Source organism: Cannabis sativa, chromosome 8 (genome assembly GCF_029168945.1).
Source record: "Cannabis sativa cultivar Pink pepper isolate KNU-18-1 chromosome 8, ASM2916894v1, whole genome shotgun sequence".
Classification (NCBI taxonomy): domain Eukaryota; kingdom Viridiplantae; phylum Streptophyta; class Magnoliopsida; order Rosales; family Cannabaceae; genus Cannabis; species Cannabis sativa.
Window position 1 is genome coordinate 44505240 of NC_083608.1, and position 20455 is coordinate 44525694.

The 20455-nt window shown below is 33.7% G+C and overlaps 1 protein-coding gene and 1 long non-coding RNA gene across 2 annotated transcripts; one reads left to right on the top strand and one right to left on the bottom strand.

Annotated features, from left to right (window-relative positions):
* Positions 1-2429: 2429 nt before the first annotated feature.
* On the bottom strand, positions 2430-4220 carry LOC115701034 (malonyl-CoA:anthocyanidin 5-O-glucoside-6''-O-malonyltransferase). The gene has a single exon (XM_030628718.2). It carries the CDS (start codon positions 4049-4051, stop codon positions 2627-2629), a length of 1425 nt encoding a protein of 474 aa, XP_030484578.2. The 5' UTR covers positions 4052-4220; the 3' UTR covers positions 2430-2626.
* Positions 4221-16088: 11868 nt separating this feature from the next.
* On the top strand, positions 16089-17027 carry LOC133030336 (uncharacterized). The gene is made up of 2 exons (XR_009684187.1): positions 16089-16528; positions 16729-17027. It is a non-coding gene; the product is annotated as an uncharacterized LOC133030336 (long non-coding RNA).
* Positions 17028-20455: the final 3428 nt, after the last annotated feature.

Genomic DNA, 20455 nt, shown 5'->3' on the forward strand with positions numbered 1-20455 from the left:
TAATATCATAATTTTAAAATTAATAATATTCAATGTAGTGATAATTATTAAAATTTGAAAGCATAATAGTGATTTAAATAAAAATAAGAATTACTATTATACTTTGTAATAGTAATTAAAAAAAAAATTATTATTCATCAAATTTATCTTCGCAATCAATGAAAATGCTCATTTGGTTAAACTATCAAAACATTCAAATTTAATTTAAAATAATATTTAAAATTTAACTAATTCTAAATATCAAAATTTGAAAATAATTTTTAATAAAAAAATAAACAATATGAACAAATTTATTATTAATTGCAACACTTTAGGTGGATTAATTATATTTAGGTTTAACTAACTATATGGATGCTGACTCTTTACGTGGCAACATTTAATAATTTGTTATTTTTTTATTTAAAAAAGAAGTCACCCAATATATAATTTCTCATAACCAATAATTCTGTTATATAGCCACATTTTATATAGAATAAATATATATATATATCTAAATTCCAATTTATTTTCCATAATATTGTAAATATTCCAGAAGATTATCACAATTAAAAGAAACAATTTAGTTATTTTCTATGTATATTAAGGATAATTACATAATATACTATTTTTTTTATATATATTTTTACATTGAAAGATTTTTTTTTTTTTTTACATTTTTACGGTGTTCTATAAAAATAATACCAAAATAATAAGAAAACTACATAAAAATAATAGGAAAATAACATCAAACAACAACAAAAAATAACATACAAATAATGATAAATCGACGATATATTAACAAAAGTATAACATAAATATCAATGCCATCTTATTATTAAAAAAAAAAAAGGAAAAAAAAAGTTCATCATGTGGCGCCCCAAGTCTATCACTTCAAGCAAAAAAAAATATATATATATATATAATAAAAAAACAAACAATTAAAAAATATATTCTGAATATTTTGTTAAAAATAATTACACAGAGCATGCTATTAACAATAAATTTTATGCTCATATTAATGAAGATTAAATATTTAATTTTAGATTAAAACTTTACAATTAGTAAACATACCTCATTTAAATTTTGAGGTTGATTCTTCAAGATCTATGAACCATTGCTGATTTAATAAACCTTTTGATCTGTACACATGGAGGAGAGTGTAATGAGCACTGCTCTTGATACCACTCTCAACACCATAGCCACACCCACTTTAATCACAAAATAAACATCACAACTCTTTTTTAAGGAATGATAGGCCAAATTGGGCCTACATGCCCAATATCAGAGAGTTATTTTGGCCCAATAAGCTGACTAAAATATTGAAATTTACAAAAATACTGAATTTTAAGTAAATATTTACAATTTACTGCCACACGGCAAAAATTACTTTTATACTGTCTTAGACTTTTTTTTTTAAATATATATATATATATACACTGTAGACACCGAATATTAATAACAACGCCTCAATCTTCCACACCCATGTACAGAACCACCACAACAACATGAAAATACCTTGAAAATAACAATTAATTCCAGCGAGATTGAACAAAAATAGTAAAATTGACGTCAAATAAATAATCATGGCAAAATAACTCTAAAACAAAATTAAAACAAATCAAACAAAATAAAAAAAAAGTATTAAAAAAACTAACCATCTTCTGCACAACCTCAACACTAGATACAATAGCGGCTATATTTGCAAGCCTAGTATTGAAAAATCAGAATAAAAAAACTACTAAAATAACAAAAAAATAAATGTAAAATAAATGAAGCAGATATAACCACTTGGAAAAATATACACATCAAAATTTTTTTGCCAGTGAACTTGTTAAATGTATTTATAAGATAATTAAAATAAAAAAACCACAAAAACAACCATAAAGAAGGAAGAAGAAATGTAAAACAACACTAAAACAAATAAAAAAGAAAATAAAAGAAAAAAGGATTTAAAAAAAATTAACCATCTTCTGCCCAACTTTAACATCAGATGCAATGGATGCTATATTTGCAAGCCTAATTCTGAAAAATTAAAATAAAAAATTATACTCTGGCTGAATGGATGCAATGGATGCAATGGAAGTTTTCCCAGGAAGCGTGCGAGTGAGGACAAAGCATGCTGGAAACACTCGTGTTGGTTTGTAGGGTCAGTCATCAGTCCATGAAGCAGCCAGAGTGGCGTACTCGTGTATAAGAGCCATTCATTCCGTGGGTGTAAGGACCCAATGGAGGCTTGAAGCGGGGACGTTACAAGAATCGTGTCAAGTTGTGTCTCTATGTCCTGATCTTTAGACCTTACACATCTTTTTTATTTTTTTTCTTTATTTCTTTTTACTGTTTACATTCTTTGGTATTCTAACATTTTAATCTACCCCCACTTCAGCTACGATAGGTAAATATTAAATAAGCAGTACTTATAAAATCTCTAACAATAAATGAAGTTCATCACATTTTTTAGTTTTCAAAGTTGAACAACCACTTTATTATAAATATAAAGAAATTAAAATGAAACTCTTAATGGCCAATTTTATGTAATCCTAAAAAAGACTTAAAAGTCAGATAGTTTAATTATTCTTACAAATTGAGCAAAACTCTAATGAAAATCTAAAACTAATCTAAGGATACATCTCTTTGCTTCTATAGTACTTCACTCAAGACTTTTTTGGAATAGAAAAGCAAAACTTTCCATATCATGTTTCTTCAATACCAACCCAACTTCAATTCCATCTCCATTTCTAGTATCAGAAAGACTTATTGCTCCTGTTTTATCAATTGAAACCACATCCGATTTTTTGGGCCTTCCCCATCCGAAATCAGTGTTGTAAGGCTCAAACTTAGGTGAACCAGCTATGCTGTAGAATTCATCATGACTACCTTTACCTTCTACAAGCGACTTTAAAATCAAAGGAACCATATTTTCTAGTCCATACAAAATAGTCTCCTTCGCCGTCTCCAAACTTCTTATAGCATCACTAATGGCTTTTACAGCGAGGAAAAGACCATCTTCCCCAGCCAAATCTTTTGCATATGCATCTGTAAACTTTCCTACAACACAGTTTCCCAAGTATGTTTCGGGCAAAGGAGGCTCAAAGCGAGACCTAGCATCCACAGCAAAGCCAAAAATTATTTTTTGGCCATCTTTGTGTAATTCTTTTGCCTTAACCAAACATACTAATATATATGAATATGTGAGGCAAAATGTAGATAAGTGAAGAAGGCTATTATTATGAACATTCAACAATTGTCTCAATTTGTTTATTTTCTCTCGTGTCAATTGGAAACTGCCCCTAACTGCACCTGTTGGAACTTCTATCTTCCATGGTATTAAGCTTCTATTGTGAGGTCCTCCGTCTAATTCTTGAAGTTGTTCGGCTATGATTGCATCAATCCCTTTCGAGTCCACAATCACAGTTCTGTCGAAAAAAGGTTTCAACTCCAAAGGACTATAACTGTAGTTGTACTCTTGTTGTTGTTGTTGGGATTGGCAAATATGTGTCCATGTTTTCAGAAACATGTGTACTGATTTTCCATCTATTGCCGCATGGTGATTGACCATTCCAATGGAAAATCCAAAGTTGGGGAACAAAGTGACTTGGAATGCCAAGATTGCGGCTCGGTCGGGAGACACTGCCAAGTTGGGGATAAGAGGATGGTATTCTGTTGCTTCTAAGAATTCATTTGTCCCTGATAGATGGTGAAAATCAGCGTCTGTCTCAGCCACAGTAAAAGAAACGACGTCCTCATCGCCATCGTTGTAATGAATGAGAGGTTTATAGGAGGATTCGGGCCAAATGAGGTTACCGGAAAGAGGAAGGAAGTGTTTGAGGGTGAGAGATAAGGAGTGTTTGAGCCTTGGAAGAATGTCTGAATGGAAAAATAGAGTTGTATCTCTATTTGGATCCTCTAAGTTTGGAAGCTCGTAGAAAAAGATACGTTGAACTGGTGGCAACCTTAGCCAGATTAGGTCCAAACAAGTAAGATGGAGAGAGTTTGGAGAGGAGGAAGAGGTAGTTGCCATACTAGCAGGCGAGGGAGCTACCTTGCACACTTCTATAATTTTCAGCTTTGCCATCTTTTGTAACAGATAGATCAAGAAAGAAAGAGAAGTACTTTTGCAAACAATTCTATAATTTGGCCTAGTTTTATTTTATATAAAGACCTTACCTTACCAATATATATTTAACGATGATGTATATAATATGAGAAATGGCAAAAGTGTGTTTTTAGTGTGATTTTGTGATTGGTATAATAAAATATCATGTCTTCAATTAATATAATATAATAGAGAGTAAGCTAACTAAACGTTAAAATACATATCTATAAAGTGTGGTAGAGACTGTCGGTACAATTAATATAAGATAAATACTAAAGGGCACTAATGGTGTCTACTATCTTCCTATGTGTTAATATCGCTATTAATCTAATTAAATGTCGGATCTCATATAATTTAATATAATAACTTTTAAAGAGTATTGCTAACTAATCGTAACGTGACATGTCGAGAAGTGCTAACCACCAGTAGTACCTAATAACAATACTCTCAATATAATAACTTGACCAATACCAGCTAATAATAATATTGTGGACAACATTTTTCAAAAAGAAATATGTGGACAACAAGATCGATGAGTTGTAGACATCTACTGTTCACTTTCTTTATGTACTTTTGTTATTTATTTATTTCCTTTTTTGGTAAAAAGACATCTACTGTTCACTCTCAATCGATGGTCTTCCTTGATAGTAGCTAGATTCATATATAATTTTTTATAGTTGATGAAGTAATAATAATTTCACTCGGCCACCATGTGTATCACCTGAAAATAATACATATCTAATGAAATTGAATTTTAGAGGCCATTTTTTTTTTTAAAGAAGATTCTTTATTGATCAACTGTCCTTCAAAATCAAGGACATTAACATAATAGGAATAGAATCCCTACTAATAATACAATCAGTTTTAGAATAAGAGTCCCTTGCAAGAAAATGAACAATTTTATTCGCAGATCGTTTAACGAAAATAACAGAAACATTATTAAGAACAAATAACAATAGCTTAGACTCATTAATAATGGAGCCATATGGAGAGATCATATGGACTTTACTTCGCAGAGCATGGACAATATTAATGCAGTCAGTTTCAACAATAACATTATGCCAGCCTTTTCTTTTGATCCAACTAAGAGCTTTTTTGACGCCAATTGCTTCAGCAAGTTCAGCACCAATAGCACCTGGTTTGCAAGATTGGAAGGCTTCAATAAGGATTCCATCGTGATCTCTGGCTATAAAGCCATAGCCGAAGTGGTTCTGTTGAGTATGACTTGGTTTGGTCCATTGCTCAAGTCCTTCACTATCATTTGGAGAGGATAGTGGGTGGAGAGACATATTTTGAGCAGATTTCCATCGTTCAAGGTTGAGTTTTGCAGAGGAGATGACTTTGTCTACAGAAGGAGAAATTTTGTTCCAAATAAGATCATTTCTGGTTTTCCATAGTGCCCAACATAACATAGAGATGTGTATTATATCATCATTGAGCCAGTGTGTAAGTCCATAGTCAAACCAGGCCGTGAAAGTTCCTTCAATGGAGCCTCTTACTGTTCCGAATGCTTTTCTCCAGCAGCTTTGTGCGAAGTTGCAACTGGTGAAGAGGTGAATTGAAGTTTCGGGAAAAGAGTTGCAAAGGGGGCAGGTAGTGTCAATGTTGACATGCTTTATTTTGAGCTGTACCTTTGTGGGAAGACAATTAGAGCAAACTCTCCACAAGAAGTCTTTGACTTTAGGGGGAGTTGTAAGTTCCACAGAGCTTTCCAAAAATCAAAATGGTGGTCAATGCCAGAGTTGCTTTTAAGCTGCTGGAGTATAAGTGATATGCAGTCTTGACAGAGTAATTCCCCATTCGATCCTTATACCAGTACCAATGATCGGTTTCAGAGTGGGAAGGGAGTGGAATTTGTAGGATAAGGTTCTTATCTCTCTCGGTGAAAAGATTATTTAGAATATCAATATCCCAGGCCATACCATCAGTTTGCATAAGGGTATTGACAGTTGTTCCAATAAGAGTAGGGTGAGAGGATTGAATAAGACCATCAGTATCATTCGGAAGCCAAGGATCATTTAGAACATTAGCAGATAGACGAGATCCAATGCACAACCGGCTACCAGAACGAAGCAGAGGTTTAGCCTCAAAGATGCTTCTCCAAATGAAGCTCGGGTTACTTCCAAGCTCAGAGTTGAAAAAAGAGGTTTTTGGATTGTAACGAGCTTTAAAAATTCTTCCCACAAGACTGTCATGATTAACCAGGAGCCTCCATCCTTGCTTGCCGAGAAGAGCAAGGTTAAAGTCTCTTAATCCCGCCTTTGAACTTGTGTTTGCTGAGATTTTTCCAGCTTTTCCAATGAATTCCTTTTGATGAGTCTTTTTTTGTTTGCCACCAGAAACGGGTCATTAAACTTTTCCATCTGATTGCAAATGTCTTTGGTAAGAAGGAAGACATTCATAGCGTATGTTGGAAGAGCTTGAACAACTGACTTGATCATGACCTTTTTGTCAGCTCGAGAAAGGAATATGTTGTCCCAACTTTGAATGCGCTTTTGCATTTTTATCCCGAAGATAACCAAGAACAGAGTTTTTATTTCGACCAAGCATGCTAGGTAACCCCATGTATTTACTATCCTCTGATGCTTCCAAGATACCCAAGTCAGAACAGATTCTTGTGCGGGTATCAGTTGGAGTATTTGGACTGAAGAAGGCAGACGACTTTCCAAAATTCACTTGTTGGCCTGAAGCTTTTTCAAAAATTGACAGAAGTTCATTTACTCTAGCAGTTTTTGTAGAAGTAGCTCGACAATAGAGGTAGCTATCGTCTGCAAAGAGCATGTGAGAAACAACAGGAGCTCCTCTTGATACACGACAACCATGTAACCAGCCTCTACCTTCAAATTTTCTAATGAGAGTTGAAAGACCTTCAGCACAGATAAGAAAATAGGTAAGGAGAGAGAGGGTCTCCTTGCCTTATACCTCTAGAGGGATAGAAATGATCAGTTTCATTATTGCCGCATATGACTTTGTACTTGACAGAAGAAAGCAGTGATGAATAAGAGCGACCCACCGAGAGTTGAATCCCATTTTAAGAAGCATTGCATTGAGATATGACCATTCAATTCTGTCAAATGCTTTGCTAAGATCCAATTTGAGAGCCATAACCCCTTCTTTCCCTTGTTGTTTTCTTTTGAGATAGTGTAGAATTTCAAAAGAAATCATGACGTTGTCAGTAATTAAACGCCCAGGGATAAACGCACTCTGATTTTCTGAGATGATGGAACTCATGAGATACTTCATTCGGTTAGTGAGAACTTTGGAAATAATTTTGTAGAGAACATTGCATAATGAAATAGGCCGCAACTCAGATATAATCTCAGGATTCTTTTTCTTGGGAATTAGAACAACATTGGTGTCATTGAGATTAAGAGGAAGAGTACCTGAAGCAAAGAAATCCTTGACAGTAGAGACAATATCGACACCAACAATGTGCCAAAATTTCTGATAAAAAGCAAGGCTCATGCCATCGGGTTCCGGGGACTTGTCGGGATGCATTTAGAAAAGAGCAGTCTTTACGTCAAGATCAGAAATGGGCTTCAATAATTCAGAGTTCTGTTGCTCAGTGATTGAAGGCTCAATAGAATCAACCATCTCAGACCAATTGGAAGCCGTAGTGGTGAACAGGTTAGTGAAATAACCTTTTATAAAATCAGCAAGGCCATTATCCCAATCAATGGACTGACCTGAGTTATTTTTTAGGCAGTGGATATGATTTTTTCGACGCCTAGTTGAAGCAGCCTTGTGAAAAAACTTTGTATTCTTGTCACCCGCACTAAGCCACATTTGTTTGGAACGCTGCTTCCAATATATATTTCTTTCTGGTTGAGAATTTGATTGAGTTTGCTCTGCTCCTCAGAATAAAGTCGTACTCCATCAGCATCTCGCCGCCTTTTAAGATTCTTCAAGGTAGCTTTACAAGCCTTTATACGCGAGCTAAAGTTCCCAGTAATTTCAGAACCCCATTGTTGAAGAAGTTGCCCACAACGATTCAACTTGGCTTGGAGATCAAGATGAGGAGAAGAGGTCCAAGTGTCACGGATGATTTGTTCACACATAGGTTCCCCTATCCAGGCATTTTCGAACCTGAAACGATGAGAATGCCGCACCTGGTTCTTGAAAGAAGGCTCGAGAAAAATAGGGGTGTGGTCTGAAGTGGATATCTCAGTGTTTGTCAACCTTGCAAGAGAGAAATTGTTTAGCCATGAATCATTAGCTAGTGCACGATCGATTCTAACTTCAATCCAATTCGAAGTCCCTCGTCCTCTTTCCCAAGTGAATTGGTAGCCGAAGAGATTCAAATCAAAATGAGCACAGTCGGAGAGGACCTTTTAAAAACCTTCAATGAGCCAATTGGGGTAAGGGTTACCCCCTTTTTTATCAGCTTGGCTAGTGACATTATTGAAGTCTCCAATAAGGCACCAAGGAGAAGAGTTCGAAGCATGGAGAGTGCGAAGGAGTTGCCAAGTATTTTTGCGAAGAGCCCTGTTGGGTTCTCCATAGATGCCCGTGAGCCTGTATTTTAGAGGCAATTTTTAAGAACATTGAGCATCAGTTTTGATAACAATCGCTACTAATATTGTTCCAAGCGGCGCTGGAGGAAATAAAAAGCTAACCTGTAAGGAAAAAAACAAGCGACGATAGTGTCAATTATTATAAAATATTTGACGACCTAAAAGCAGTAACAGACTCAAAATTTTTAAAATTAGGTAAAAATCTTTTTATCATTTATTGTAATTATTATTATTATTATTATCATTAATTATTACTTAATTAATCTTGAAGATCATTTATTACAAAAAAAATTTATTTATTAGTTAACAAAATTTACAATGAACAATATTAAAATGAACATTAAAATAAATAAATAAATTATTGCAAATAAGAATGAAAATTCTAAATAAATGGAGTCCATTACAACTTTTAGTTTTTAAAGTTGAATAACCACTTTTATTATCAATACAGAGAAATTAGAATTAAACTCTGAGACTAAAAATGACCAATTTTGTAACCCTTATGTTTAAAATAAAAGACTAATAAAGACAAAATAGCTTAACTAGTCTAGAAGCAATTACGTATTAAAAACAAATTAAACTCGTTTGGTTGGGAGGAATGAAAATATAGGAATAGGAATGGGAATGGGAATGGGAATAGGAATGGAATGGAATAAAATTTAAAATGGATAAAAAAAATTGATAAAAAAATAATTAAATTTTTTTTCTTGTTGCATTGGAATGGTCATTCCTTCCTTTTTAAAATGGAATAGCCATTCCACCAAAATGGTGGAAAGAGCATTCCATTGGAATGCCATTCCAATACTTTAAAATGCAACCAAACAAAGGAATGGAATAAAAATTATTTCCTTTCCATTCCATTCCATTTCATTACCTCCAACCAAACGCCACCTTAGATTGAACAAAACTCAAATAAAAATTTAAATCTAATCTAGCTAGGGTCGATGCCCTAGCATATCTCTTCGCTTGTAAAGTAGTTCATTCCAAACCTTGATGAAATAGAAATGGAAAAGATTCCATATGATGGTTCTTCAAAACCAACGACCCAACTTCAATTCCATCTCCATAATCGGCGTGACTCTTTTATTTTTTTTTATATATATATATATATAGAATGAACTATTTAAATACTATTTTTCATATTATATATAAATTATTTTAAATTTATCAAAAATTACACTATCGAAAAATATTGGACTAAACAATTATTGAAAAAGATAAAAGGTTCATTACTACACACCGTTATTAAGTGGTGTATTATAGAAACACTTTATATTTTTTTTTTCTTTTTAAAAATTTACAGATAAATCTTAGTAGTATTAAATTGAGTCTTTAACACCTTAAATCACGACTCATATTTTTTTTATGGGTAAATACTATTTTAAATCTTGTGTTTTATAAAAATTACTAATTGGACCATTTGTTTTGTTAAATGACAAAAAGATCTTGTATTTTTTAAAATTACTCAAATAGGACCCTAAACTGATTTTTTGTCAAAATAAAACTTAATAATAATCCGATCTAGAGATGTTATGATAAAACTAGTTACATTTTCTATATTGTTCGTGTTAGGAATTGTTTTAAAGTTTATTATATTAAAAAAAATTGTTAAAAATTGAGCTCAAAGTCTTATTTTTACCATTTAACAAAACAGAATGTTTATTTTATCATTTAACAAATTCCAATTAATAATTTATATAAAACACAAGATGTAAAATGGTATTTATTTATTTTTATTATAATTACTTGATTTTTATTATTATAAAGTAACATGTAAAATATTTATAAGAACAAATTATGATATTTTTCAATCGACACGCACCACTCAAAAAAAAAAAAAATATTAAGTCACCGAAATTTACAGTTATGTATGCAACGCCTGATAGTGGCCCCTTACAATTTAATTCTGGCTCCTCATGTCTAAAACAAATATAAGAAACTTACGGAAAACCAAATATAATTAAGGAGGAGATATATACAGTATAACCTCTATTTAAGAATACTCTATTCAAGAATAACCTCTAATTTGTTATAAAAAAATCAAGTCCCAATTTGGGCCAATTATAAATAAGAATAACCTCTAAATTGTAATTAGTTATACATTTTCTAAGTCCCTCATTAACAAAGTATACCTCTATATAGGAACTCATTAACAAAGTATACCTCTATATAGGAATAATTACATCGTAATAAAATATATACATATATTTTGTAAATTTATTTATATAAAATTAATAATTTTATTCCAAACTATAATGCATGTATAAATATTATATTTACTTTAAAATAATTCTATTATGATATAGTATTAATGATTGTTTATAGTTCTTATTGTTACATTAATATTTTTTGGTATTTTAATTTTTTTTTCTAGTGTAACTCTATTAGTTATAATCTCTCAATTAGAATATAATTTATTTGGTCATAAATATATTTTTAGATTGAGATTTCTTAGTTATAAAGAGTACATAATAATACATATGTCGAAAATGTTGTTAAAAAATTAAATAAAAATAAATAAACCAAAAACTGTTGGACAAAAGATCAATGAGTGGTTTAATTTTCTTCACCTACCCACTGTGAGACAATAAAATCTTGTGGAGCATGTCCACGTGCCTTTTGTAGTATGTAATTAAGTTGTCAAGGATTATTAACTTCCTTTACGTACTTTTTTTTAAGACATCCCTACGTCTGACACTCATTGCATGATCACAAGCTCAAGATACTGAATAATAAAGAAAAATATACTGAAACATCACTAATTAATAAGCTTTCTAATAAGAATATAATGTGATATATATTACTACTTTCTGTTAATGTATACCTTCTTTCAATCGATGAATCTTCTTGATATGATATGAAATAATAATAATTTCACTCAGCATGATATTACTAAACAAAAAGTACCACAAATATAATATATGATATAACAAAATAGATGTGGAAAGATATATATGATTTCCGAGGAAGGGACATTTTAAATGAGAAAAATCGAATGCGAGCATGCATGAATGCTTGTGTGTGCGTCCATGCATGAGCATACCTGCAAGCACGCGCGTGCATGTGTGTGCATGCAAACCCGTTAGCGTGAAAGTGTTACGAAGTGCTGAATATGCTATTTAAGTGAGAGGACAAAATGTGAAATTTGAGTACATATGGACAAGAATGACATTGGAGGAGGAATCAAATGACAAAATGTGCAACAGAGAGGCGTACAACCACACATTCTACAAACTCTGAAAGCAAAGGTACGAGTAGTGGAGACAACACACCTCCAAGGTCCGAGGACCCGACCAAAGGTACTCTGCAACCTCACTCCTGCAAATTGGGGACGACACTCCTACAACCGGAGACCAAACTCCTGCAACCGGGGACCACTTGGCACCAGAAAAAAGTACGAGGTGTAAGGCCACTTCCTGCACCTGCGACGTGCAGCTTGAAAGCGACACCTTATTCCCTTGGGACCACCGTGTACCTCGTGTCATTAGAGTCTATAAATACCCCTTTCTAATTAAGATGTGAGAGGGGGTTGGAAAATTATTCTTGTAACTTGACCTTGAGAGCAATAGAAAGTTTATCATATTCTCTCAATTTTAAGATAGCAATTTGAATTCATGTTTCATCTTTCTTTTCGTCTTAGATCTGAACTTGAAGCATAGTTTGATTTTTCGACCAACAAGTTAGTTGACGAGTTCTCGCCATCAATAGTTTGGCGCCGTCTGTTGAAACAACAAGCTTAAGCCAAGTCGTTTCTTTACACACACAATCAATACAAAATGCGTAGATGATCTCGCTGCCTTCAAGTTGTGGAGATTTGCCTTGATGATGATTAGTTGATCGCTTCGGGGCAAGACCTTCCTCCACACGTCATTAGAGAAGAAGACGCTAATTGTCATAGACCTCAAGTAAGAAGAGAAAATGTGAACGTTATCCGACCTCAAGTAGGAGAAGAGGGGGCAAGCAGGTGAGGATCTCAAGCAAGGCAAGTAGATAATCGTTGTGAAGAGATTGCAGTGGACGGGCAGTGCAACAGAGTTACCGCCTTTGACACGACCAAAGGTGAAGGTGGGGCACAATGGAAGAAGGTCTCATCATCACGAAGGCACCCTCCACGGCCACCACCAACACTATGAGATTCCAGTACCTAGCGACATCGCCCCAGCAAGGAAGAGAACCAATTTTGTGAGCCTAAAATCCCAAACTCACCACTGTGAAGATGAACTAAATGATCTTTGCTAGAAAAACCAAAGACTGGAAACTACGGTGACTAACATGCAAAAATCGACAGAGAAGATTTTTGAGATTAGTCAATAATTAGTCTCGGCGGTCAAGAGACTTCGACTATGAGAGTCGGTGGAGGAATGACTGAATCAATGCATATGTCCCAGGACTTGTTAATCTCAAAGATCAATGCTTGCAAGTCTTGGGGTATATCCATGCAACTCAGAGGTCAACCCCGTAACAACTCACGAGTATAGTTAGTAAGATAAAATTACTAAGATACAATTGTTGAAGGATTTTCATAATGATGCGTTCAAAATTAGATCTTGTCATAAATATAAAATCCATATATCTCTATCTTATCTTTCTAATGCATTTTGAATCATCCAATATTTTGATTTATATCGAGAGAGTTATAGTCAAAATACTAAGACTGTTGAATTGTGACAACTGGACGTGCGAGCCCATAAGCCGTTGTGCGAGCCCTTGAGCTATTGTGCGAGCCCATAAGTCGTTGGACAAGTTAGGGAGTATTTGGCTGAGCCGTGGAGTATGTGTGTGAGTCGTGGAGCCTTTACGCAAGTGGCTGTGAAGTATTCGTTCAAGCCGTGGTGGAGCATCTGTGCAAGCCATGGTAACATCGGTGCGAGGGGCTCGCATGTGAGGCTACAAGACGGTGAGATAGGGGCCCGCATGCGAGCCCGTGAGGGACTCGCATGCGAGTGCATAAGTGTGGTGATGCGAGGCTGCAAGACAGTGAGACGAAGAGTCTCTTGCGATCCCATGAGGGGCTTGCATGCGAAAGTGCATGTGTGCGCGAGTGCGATGATGCAAGGTTGTAAGATGGCAAAACAGGGGCTTGCATGCAACCATGAGCGGCTCTCATGCGAGCGTGTGCACGTGTGCAAGTGTAACACTGCTGCGAGAGGATGCATGCGAGACAAGGGCTCGCATGCTCGCATGCATGCGTGCTTGTGTGTGCGTTTATGAGAATACTTGTAAGCATGCGTGCATGCGTGTGCATGCAAGCCCGTTAGCGTGAAAACGTTATAAAGCGTCAAGTATGTTGCTTGTCTGAAGAGGAGAGAAGGTAAAATTTGAATGCATATCGAGAAGAATGACGTTGGAGAAGGAATCAAAGGGCAATGCATGGAACGAAGAGATATACAACCACACCTTCTACAAACTCTAAAACCAAAAAGGTACGAGTAGCGGAGATAATGCACCTGGAAGGTCTGAGGACCTGACCAAGGGTACTCTGCAACCTCACTCCTACAACTAGGGACCACACTCCTGCAACCGGGGACACACTCCTGCAACCATTGACCACCTGATTGTTGGGTTTTATGCCCTAAATAAATCTTTACAATCTGATTAGTTATCAATATAAGAAATTTGAAGTGATTGATGTTTGCATGAATTTTACATGCTAATAGTTTAAATATGTTTATTACATTTACACACAGAATCAGTTAAATCCAGATCATATATTTATTCACAATTACAGTATCGTCAACACAGTGGAATGTGATTGCGATCATATGAGTCAAAAGAATTGGTCCCTGTTTCATCAGTGTTATTGGGTTTACACTAATGTGATAATCAGCGATGATGTATACTTACACTTGGAGTAAGTGTTATGTTCTTTCCAGGACATTAGTAAAGTATACTAGTTTTGAATGTATGGAGTATACATTGGACTGGACCGATATTGCAACTAAGTTAAGATATTACAAACTTACCGTTATATATATATCTTTCCCAGTCAATATCAGTAGTTGATCTTAAGATTAAAAGAATCTAAATCCTGATATGCTTAGGCTCAACTCAGGAGTACTATTCATGTTCTTTGATTTATTAGTTAAGCCTACTTTTGGGTCAGGGTGATACGTATATTTTGGGAACATGATAGTATGATTGAGTGGGAGTGCTGAACATAAATATGAAATCTATAGCTTCTACTGGTGTATAGAAGTCAAGTGATGATTCCCTTCGAGCTTAGCAAATAGAAGTAAATGGATGAGCTCTTGTTTAACTGACTAATCATTAGATCACTAAACACCATTTACAGGTAGCTAAGTGTTTTAAGGGGCAAAATACATTGAGGGGTGAGAACGGTAAAGAAATCCCATCTCGATGTAGATCATCTATATAGAGGATCTTTAAATCACAATAAGATTATCACAATGGTTAAATGAGATAGCATATTGATATCGTGGAACATACACACTACTACAAAATTGACTTTTCCCAACGGTTAATAAGGGGGTCAATTATGAAAACCGTTGGAAAAGATAAGCAGAGATTTTTCCCAACGATTTAGAACTGAAGCAAAAAAACCGTTGGGAAAAACTAATGCCAACGGTGGAAAACTGTGGGCAATACTAAATGAAAGAAAACAATGAATGCCAACAGTTTATAACTGTTGGGAATACTAAGTATACCCAACGGTTTACAACTGTTAGGAATACTAAGTATACCCAACGGTTTACAACTATTGGGAATACTAAGTATACCCAACGGTTTATAACTGTAGTGAATACTTAGTATTCCTAACAGTGATAAACTGTTGGGAAATGTTTTTTTTAGTATGTTATTTTAAATCAAATTTTATTTTATTTTAAAAAAGTAAATAATTAAATAATTAATAAAGGGTAAATTTAAATAGGATAATAATAAAATAATTAATTGGGGGTAAAATTAAATAGTGTAAATAATAAAATAAGAGGATTTCTATTTATACTCCATAAAATATAAGTACACCCCATTATTTAAAAAAAAATAAACTTAAAATAATTTTTAAAAATTACTCTTAATATTTTTAATTCTTTCTCACATTATTTTATATTAATTTTAATACTTATTTTAATTTTATTTTTATATACATTTTTTTTAAATCATGTATAATTTTTTTTTAAGAAAATTTCATATAATTTTTTATTTTAATTTTTTTGTAATGTTTAAAATATTATTTATTTTTATTTTATAGGTATATTTTTTAAGAATATAATTTATTGGAAGAAAAAATTAAAAAAAAATTGTATAATTAAAGATGTATATTTTGTATAAAATAAAAATTATAAAAATGTTTATTAAAATGAAATATTTTTTTTACTTTTTAAGGGTGTAAATAAAATTTTCCTAAAATAATTAATTAAGGGTAAAATTAAATAATTAATAAAATAATCAGATTTAACTTAAATATTTATTTTTTCAAAAAAATACTTAATTATTTTAGTAAATAAATTTGACCTAGGGTATAAAAAGGAAAATATGAAAACCCTAATCCAAACCCTATTTCCCTTCATCTTTTTCCTTCCGCCTCTTCATCCTCTGGCTTTTTTTTTTTTTTGAGCAACTGATGTGCTTGGACGGAAGTCTGGTCACCCCAGGTCTTCTCCACCCTCCGAAACCCCTTAACCCAACCTCTTTCCCTTTTCCTCCCACTCGATCCGACCTCTCTCTCTCTCTCTCTCTCTCTCTCTCTCTCTCTCTCTCTCTCTTTATTCACTGTCTCACACGGACGGCTAGGCCACGATGGCCATCCTCCAGTCCACGGTAGTCGAAACGAACCACACCACGGTGCTCGCAACCACGGCAAAACCCAAATCCCAAAGATTTTTTATTTTTCTCTCTCGCCGGAGCCATTTCTGGGTTTTTCTCTCGCCGGAGCCAACCTCACTCCTATATCTCTCCCGCCCGCCATGGCCACTCCCTCGCTGTAAGTAAATTTTCTACTTCTCTTTTTCTCTTTTTTATTTACTCTGAATGAGTGGATCTATACATATACATATAATCAAATGTGTAGGACCTAATTCTATACATATGCATATACAAATAATTCCAAACAAACTTAGGCAGAAAATAGAGGCATTTGCTGGCATGAATTAAGAATTGAATGTCCCTTTGTTTTTTGTACAGGGCATGGGCGTCTTCTCTGGGTTCACTCGGCTATGCAAGGGTGTTACCGTCGAAAATTATACTCACTAGGCTATGCAAGGGTATAAGTTTGAGTGTAATTATTTTTGAGAGGCATGGTGCTACAGCTTTGAATCTTGAGACTCATAGATTTTGTGAATATAAGTTTGAATAAAATTGTTTGGGTATAAATTTATTTACTATTTAATGTAATTGTTTCTGATATGAAAAATTTGTAGATCTTGAAAAAATGTTGTATAAAGGATAATTGAATTTATGTTTTATAAATTTTATTTTATTAATTTTTATTTATGTTATTATTTTGCTGAAATTAATTTATATTATTATTGTAATTAAATAATAATTCATATATAATAAATTAGTTTAAATGTATTTTTTTTTAATTTATATAATATTTTTGCCAACAGTTATAAATAGTCATTTAAAAAGACTTTTTTTGACAGTTGTTAACCGTCATTTAAAATAACTTTTCCCAACAGTTATAAACAGTCTTTTAAAGTTCTGTATTTTTATGACACCCACATAGCCAACGGTTTTAGGAACCGATGGGAAATAGCATAAATGACAGTTATAAACCGTTGGGAAAAGCTACTTTTGTAGTAGTGACAATATGCTCTATATAAGTCTGAGAGTGCAATTCTAAGTTCTAAGAGTGGATTCAACGAAAAAATTAATAAGTAGGAATTTACTTGGTAAATTTGGTTCACTTATTGGAAGCTCAGCATATAGATCCATGGTCCCCATTCTAGTTGAGAACATTCTGCTTGTAAGACTCATTAATTGATTCGTGATTGATCAAGTATAATTCTAAAGTTAGACTATGTCTAATTTTATGAATTTTCACTAAGCAGGGGTGAAATTGTAAAGAAAAGAGTTTCTAGGTTTATTTATTTATTAATGGACTTTATATGTCTAATTAATAATTAAATTAAATGACAATATTATTTAATAATCTATTTTAGTTATTAAATAATTAGTTTTGGCATTTAAAAGGTTAGAATTGGAAAATTGACGTTTTTGAGAAAATAGAAATAAAATTTGATAAAACTGCAAAATCAAGTGGGGCCCACTACAACACCATGGTCGGCCACTTAATGAGGAGTTTCAAATTGATTTTTTCATTATTTTGATGCCAAATAATTCCTAACCTAAACCTAGTAGTTGCTTATAAATAGAAAGTGATGGCTCAGTCAAATCATAAGTTTTCAATAACCTTTTCTGATACCAAACAAAGATACGAGGTGCAAGGCCACCTCCTACACCTATAACATGTAGCATGAAAGCAACACCTTTTCCCCTTGGGAACACTGTGTACCTCAGGTCATTAGAGCCTATAAATACCCCTTTCTGAGATGTGAAAGGGGGTTAGAAAATCATTCTTGTAACTTAACCTTGAGAGCAATAGAAATTTTATCATATTCTCTTCAGTTTGAGATAACAAATTGAATTCATATTTCATCTTTCTTTTCGTCTTAGATCTGAGCTTGAAGCATAGTTTGATTTTTTGACCAACAAGTTAGTTGATGAGTTCTCATCATCAACACTAATATACTACAGAAATACAAACACATAATATAAAATATAAAATATTAATAAAAAGATAGCTAATATATTAACACGTTGAGTAATGTAAATATATATTTATTTAACTTTTCAGTTTAATTTTATTTATACTTATTATATATAATTTATACTTAATTTAATTATATTAATAATAAAAAATATATATATGAAAAAATATATTTTTAATAAAAATTGAAAAAAAAATTTATGTTAAAACACTTGTAAATATGAAAAAAAAAATCATAGAAAATTCTATATGGAGTCGGTTATTTTACAATAACCGACTCCTGAGGGTCTTATGGTATCGTTTATTGTATAATAACCGATGACATAGCTAGGGTTCTATGGTATCAGTTATTTTATGAAAACCGACGCCATAGGATCCCTCTTAGGCAGGGACGGACACACTAATGATAGTGTGAGGGCTATCCCCTAGTAAAAAAAAAGTTAGTGTTAAAAAAATTAAATATCTTTTATTTACTCAAATAATTATACAACAAAATAGTAAAGAGCCCCCACAAAATAATTATAATTTTAATGTAAAGTAAATAATAAATATTTTTATAACAATTAAGTCCCCAGAGATTAGAAAATTATCAAATTGACCAGAATCTACCAAACAACAAGAACTAAGCAACAAGAACCCTACTAAAAATTACTAGAACTAGCCAAAGGGATTATCCTTTGGCTAGTAGCAACTGAATTATAGCACTCTACTTCATAACCTTCTTAAAGTCACTATCTCTTACTAAGACCATATCATCTAAAATAAATTATAGTATGTAATTTAGTAAAAAGTAATGAAACATAAACCCTACCATATATGTATAATGAAACAACTACCACTTGATCCATTTCTATTATATTAATCATAGAAGTTGACTGCCTTGTTTGATGAAGATCTTTCAAAAACAATTTTGGAAAAATCTAAGCTTTCTTGATTGACATTACCAAGAGGATAAACACTATTATTTGACTATTGGAGTTAATTGCATTTTAATTAAATTATAATATACTACTTGTGACAGTCAGTAGTCCCGTGATCCGTAAGGGGAAACACCGGGTAAGCTGTGCAATCCCACACCGCCTGGGGAAGGTCAAGTGGGATGATTCTGAGACTGTGTAGGTATGGGACTACACAGTTAAAGAGAGCTTAAATTGATTGATTGGTACTACCTATATCAACAAGGTGCATCTTGTTTTTCGGTAGCCCATCTCGAAAGAACTCCACAGTTAAGCGTGCTTGGCCTGGAGCAATTTCAAGGATGGGTGACCTCCTGGGAAGTTTTCTCAGGATGCGTGTGAGTGAGGACAAAGCACGCTGAAAACACGCGTGTTGGTCTGTAGGGTCAGTCATCAGTCCATGAAGCAGCCAGAGTGGCGTACTCGTGTATAAGAGCCATTAGTCCGTGGGTGTAAGGGCCCAATGGAGGCTTGAAGCGGGGACGTTACAAATGGTATCAGAGCCTTGACCCAGCCGGAAGTGTGGTCGACGAGGACGTCGGACCCCATAAGGGGGGGTGATTGTGATGCGCCGCAGTCCCGTGATCCGTAAGGGGAAACGGCGGTAGCCGTGCAATCCCACACCGCCTGGGAAGGTCAAGTGGGATGATTCTGAGACTGTGTAGGTATGGGACTACACAGTTGAAGAGGGCTTAAATGGATTGATTGGTACTACCTATATCAACAAGGTGCATCTTGTTTTTCAGTAGCCCATCTCGAAAGAACTCCACAGTTAAGCGTGCTTGGCCTGGAGCAATTTCAAGGATGGGTGACCTCCTGGGAAGTTTTCCCAAGATGCGTGTGAGTGAGGACAAAACACGCTGGAAACACTCGTGTTGGTCTGTAGGGTCAATCATCAGTCCATGAAGCAGCCAGAGTGACATACTCGTGTATAAGAGCCATTCATTCCGTGGGTGTAAGGACCCAATGGAGGCTTGAAGCAGGGACGTTACACTACTAGTAGTATTAAGATAGATAGATGTGCTTTTCAAAAAAAAAGAAAAAAAGATAGATAGATGTGAGAGGAAAATAATAATGTATATCTTAATGTTTTTCTAATACTATATATAGCTATTCATATTAGTATCTTTCGATACAATATAAAATAATAAAACTCATATTTATTAAGCTTTATTGTCCATTT